General features: G+C 46.6%; 1 protein-coding gene across 1 annotated transcript; it reads right to left on the reverse strand. All coding sequences in view use genetic code 11, as the record gives it.

The window, feature by feature from the left end:
• Positions 1 to 1,750: 1,750 nt before the first annotated feature.
• Positions 1,751 to 4,990, reverse strand: EGR_08293 (Putative transcription factor SOX-14; the record flags this gene model as incomplete). The annotated part of the gene is made up of 2 exons (XM_024497542.1): positions 1,751 to 2,743; positions 4,772 to 4,990. 2 exons carry the CDS (start codon positions 4,988 to 4,990, stop codon positions 1,751 to 1,753), a joined length of 1,212 nt encoding a protein of 403 aa, XP_024348020.1.
• Positions 4,991 to 5,674: the final 684 nt, after the last annotated feature.

Here is a 5,674-nt window from a genome sequence, read left to right on the forward strand (position 1 = left end):
CCCTGTCACATGTGAGAAGACACCTCACGTCATCAAATCGTATTTGGACTGGATTGGTTTGATGTTGCTTGAATCATCTGTCCACTAACGCTTCTTGTCGAATATCTTGTCTAGCACGTAGAGAAGGCGAGTGGGTACGGTGCCAGAATGTGGTGTCCAAAACTGCTTGAAGTTATACCGCTCTACTTGACTACTGGTGATGGATCACTTAAAGCTGGTCAAATGCACACGTTCGGGAAAACTTCTGATTCCAAATCTCAACTAGTAGAGCCCTTTAAGTGCCACTGTTGACACGGCAATGCTAGACCACCTAACACGTCAAGACCGAATCCGCGGGTGATGTGTGATGGAACAGTGCGCTCATAGCTACAACACCGGCGTGAAGAAACAATAAAGGTGAAAGCTACTAATTTCCATCATACGGGATGTAGCAACACGGGACAGTAGGCTCCAGACTATCCCTCCACTGTTCCTCATCCCTTTCACGTACGCCATGCCCTCAAGCTTCCCTATCAACTAACTCTGGATGAGAAATCCTCTGTAGATTCTAAATTCGTTTAACGAGTGATAGTGCAGTTGGCAGTTCCCAAATGATTCACGCGCTGCTGCTCTACTCCGCCACTCCTCCTCGGGGAATCTTGCTTGGAAGACCTCACTTCTCCGGAGCACTCTCTAGTAGTCCTAGCAATACTGCAGTCCTCTTGCCGACTTCGCATCTCCTTTAACAACCCAATGCCCACTTGGTATAGGACCAAAATATCTCATGTAGCTTTAAACACAAGCAAACTCACATCCCCCACCGCAAAAAAATCACTTCCTCAAACCCACACACGGTAGTTGCTGCACACCACTCCTGTCTGCATCGATTCTCTCAATTCTACTTTGAAGTAACATGAATATCCGACAGCCCTATCAAGTCCTTCCACCAACCATCCAGCCAGTGGCATTGTTTATCTGAGTGGCCTTGAAAAACGCACGTGGCATTCGCAGCAAACCTGGTTGAGTCACACCGAGACACCCACGCAGTGCCGAACACCTCGCCGCTGACACACACACAGCAATTCCGCTGCTGCCTGCACTCCATTCCGTCAAACCCAAACCCAAACCCTAGGATTCAAGGATCACAAACCTCTAATTATCATCAGGTTAATCTGCATGTCTTTAAATTACAAAAACCCCACTTCCCCAACAGATATATGTGCTTTAGTGAGTATCTAGGCCCTAAGCTAAATAGCTGGGTGGTTTGTGGTGAGTAGTCAGATTGCTCTTCTTCTTGACAATCGTCTCACAACCCTCTCCAAGTTCTAAGGAACACAAGATCGGCAAAGCGGGACCCACACGATATACCTCAAGAAGACGGAGGAAGTGGGCAGTAAAAAATTTAAAATTAACACGGGTGGACAAAAAAAGAATTGAATAGAAGTTGGAGAATGCGGAGTAATAACTGAATAGCAGGTAGTTAATCCCTGACTCAGAACACACACACACACACGCACTGTCACTGTTATTGTTGTTGATAATGCAAAGAAAGGGGCGCTAAAACAGTGCCTAGCAGAGGCTACGGTTGTATTACTTTTTTTATCAAAATAACCGTCTATTTAACTTGTAGGACTGTGTGGCTGAGTGTGATTGCGCTATGCGTGTGTGTGTTACAAAAAGCCTGCATCCTCATGGAGTGTGGTTTTGTGAAGTGGAGGAGGCAAAGATAAAACCACCTGAAAGACAGCAGAGGTCACCGGATCCAGAGCATCTAGAGCTTTAGAAGCTCGTTCTTGTCCAACATCTCAAGGTCTGGTGACAGCGTGCCAGAGGCCAGAGGCTCCACACCGAGTATCAGCTCTTCAGCACCCGGTAAAAAGTCGGCTAAATCCATCATAGACGAGGAGTCGTCAAACATCAAGTTCTCTTCCGACAGAATGGACTCTGACTCTGTAGCGCTCTCGAAGTAGGAGAAGTCTTCCTCCTCCTCATTTCCACGACCACCACTTAACAACAGGGCTTCCCGTGGAGTATTAAACAATTCTGGCAACGACAATGCACTCGATTCACTCTCCAGGAAGGTGGAACGACGTTTCGGACTGGTAGACGAGTTTATGCTGGTATAGAGGGTTTGGGTCTGTTCATCAAAGGTTTCGTGTTCCCTTTTCAAGACCCGTGTTCCCGGGTTTAGCAAACATGACGTTGGACGGGGTTGCTGAAGCATTATAGTCGGCGTAAGCATGGAGGAAGGGTGGTTGGTGGCAGATGCATAGCGTTGACGAACATGCGGACGCTGTTGCTCGTCGAAAATGACCCCACGGAAAGGCTGAAGCGCTTGTTTTACCGGGGTGGAGGACAGATCCGTAACCTGCGGTGATGAAGACGATGATGAAGAAGCGGAACTGTTCTTTCTAGACGAGTAAGCAGAGTCGACTAGACGCCACGACTCCGGAGAGTAACCCCTAGAAACAGGCATATTCTGGACCACGGCTGGACTGGTTTGCGCCGTGGGAAGGGCACTCGATGTAGAAGTGTTGGTTGTCACCACAGTTTCGTTCAAGGAACCACGTTTTTTCGGCTGGTATTTGTAGTTTGGAAACTCAAGTTGATGGATCTTCACTAGTTTCGCGGCCTCCTCGTCGTAACAATTCTTGATGGCCCGTGGAACTGAACGCCAAACGATTCCAAGTTGCTGGCTTAATACCGAATTCGACGCCTCATTGTGCACTCGAAGAACGTTTCGGCGGATGTGCTGGGCGAAGAGCTAAATAAGAATTTGAAGACCTCCAAATAAAGAGAAGCTATCTACTGACGGCAACTATTGCAGCAAATGTCTCCGATAATTAAAATAGAGATGTCTTGGCAACGATCAGTGTCCACAGCCCAGACATGGGTCTGAAATACGACCTTGAAAGGTCAGCGTCGCACCTGTCTTGAGTTCCTAATCGGTCTACTTGTCACCAAATCAAATTGCAGAACAGATTGCAAACAAAATAGAGATGAGAGACTTATATCGTGAAAAAGAAACCAAATTTTGAATTTCTAAGTAGGATTTGGTCTTATCTATGGGGGGTTAAAGGTGATGGCTAAACATTTCTCGGAACCAGGTAGCAAATGTTTCCCCCCACAATAGGGTCGGCAAAAAAACCAATTAATTTTAAGTCCTAAAAATGAGTTCCAAAATTGTTTATTAGCAGATAAACGTGCAACCAGCTCAAGTTTTTTGCAATCACAAGTTAGAAGAACCAGCAAAAACTTTTCCGACGCAGGGCTCTCGAGGTGTAAAAATACTTTTTCACTAAGAACTTGCAGAAGTTGAAGTATTAAATAAATTCTACAGGCAAATGCTGACACTTTACAACTGAACTATCCTACCATCCGAACTTCGAATATCCAAAAAATCCCAAAACATCTGCCTCCTAAGAGCAAAATTAAGGTGGAAATGTGGAAAACCTATCCCTAAGGCCCACAAAAAAGCTGATGCCGCCGTACGAGAAACACAAACAGGTTTATTTGGGGATTTCGGTTTGAGGTAAGACGGTCATGGAAGCGCTTTTGCCAAGGGGCCTGCTATCAGAAGCGCCAAGTTTCTGAAGATCTGTACCATCAACAAATATTGTACTATAGACCTAAGAAACGCTTCCTCCAATAAACAGTAGGGGATTATGACCTAAGAGTCCTCCCCTAAAGAAATTTGTTTTCCCCTCTTCTGGGATTCAAATATCTAGGGCTGAAAGGAAGAGCCGGGAAAGCCAGTCCCCCCCGGCAGACGATAGCCGTGCACATCCCAAAATAGCCACAATGAGATGCGGAGACGCGACTAGCCAATAGGCGAGTGAGTTGGGCTCGCAACCAGGTGCATCGGTGCGCGCACGCACCTGGTAGGCTGTGATTGGATAAGCAGGTAGTGTATGGAGTTGCGCAAAAATAGTAGGAGCCGCGGCCTGGATATTCCCCCACCCCCGCCTCCTTCCCCCCCTTTTTTCTCCATGACTCAGGCGTATAAACACGCACATACACAAACAAGTAGAGGGAGGACTCCTTTCTTCGGCCTAATTGACGGCATACACAGGCGTGCGTGCACCCCAACCATCGCCCGCGGTCGGAGAAACAAAAATCGATTAAGGCTCTGCGCTCCGCCGTGGTCTTCTCGATCCCTCTCTTTGCCACCAGTACACATCTGACGTACTTGACAAGTTTCATCAGCTTACATCCTGTAGGCTAATGACCTTCATAAATCTCCTTCCGCTTCATTATGCTAACAGTAGTCTGATTTTATTTTACCCTTCTTTTTAATTTTAGTCTTGGGATAAGGCTAAGTCTAGCGCTTGAATGACAAAATCTCCTGGCTGTTGAAAATGGCAGATCTTTTAATAGCACTTGCCCCCTATAAAACGTGTCGTAAAGTTCGCTCGAAAAAATCTTTCCTTTGTCGACGGAAAGAATAACACACTTTTGCGGCTCGTGTGCTCAAAACAGAAAACTACAAAATTGACTTAAAAACAGAAAACAGAAAATACATCCAACCACTGAATTTTATATACTAAAAAACGCATTTGAAGCAATTTGGAGTCCCAAGACTGCTCTCAAGGTCATCAGTAGGGGATCCAAAAAAGCACTGACCAACGGAACCCGGTTACTTATTCAAATGAAGTTAAAAGGCTTCGATTTGTGGCCTTACAAAGGGAAAAACCATAAATTTTGACTTTAAAATACAAGTTGGTTCAAAATCCGAGTTTAGTGAAATCGGAACGAGAGTGGGGAGAAATATAGCGAGTAATTCCCGACTCACCATGAAACTATTGAGGGGACGCGGCACAGAGTCCTTCCGTCGGCGCTTCTTAGACTCTGTGATGGTGGTGTAGGGTTTGGCAGCAGCAGCACCTGTCAATCGGAGTGCCCTGTCGCTTGGCCACTCGGTGGGTAGGGCATGGAAGTCCGTCAGATGACGGATCCAGGCATGGAGACCGCCTTGGGCAGGAGGACACTCAGCACACTCCACCATCCACATGACTAAACCGTTTGGTCTGATGAAAGCAGACACGAAGGCTTTATAGGCGGCCACACACCTCCGATGGCCTTGAGATTTCGCACACGCCGCACTTGCAGGCAGGCAGGCACGTGCGCACGTATTAGGGTTAGGAAAAGGGAGGCGAAACACTGGTGGTAGAGAAGTGGAGCAAAATGGCGAGAGACGGACAGACGGAGAATTCATACGCTTGTGCACACGTACATGTCTGTCTCTCTCTGTCTATGCGTGCATACGTGCACATAGGCACGGACACACTACCGTAGAGGCATGCGAGCACCAGCGGTGATAAATCGTTGACTCATGACACCTGCACATTAATGTTGAACCAAGTGGGATGTGCATTTCCCAGGGCTGTGCACGTCTAAACAAGCGATACACACACTCCACTACCACCACCTCATCCGCCTTAGCTCCATTTTTTTGAACCGGATAAAATTCTTACAAACGCGTCATATCCTTTGGCACTTACCGTTGGTAATCTGGTTGTCAGCGCACAGTCAAACCTCCAGACCTCGCTGATAATACCAATTTTAGAAATGATACCTTCTGGTCGTAAAAAAAAGTGAACGAAGAACGCCGTTTTGGACAATTATTAAAGTTATAAATTCTTGTCCACAGCCTAAAAATTTCATAACCTAATGCATCCACAGGCCATGACTTCGA

Source organism: Echinococcus granulosus (assembly GCF_000524195.1).
Source record: "Echinococcus granulosus chromosome Unknown EG_S00102, whole genome shotgun sequence".
Lineage (NCBI taxonomy): Eukaryota > Metazoa > Platyhelminthes > Cestoda > Cyclophyllidea > Taeniidae > Echinococcus > Echinococcus granulosus.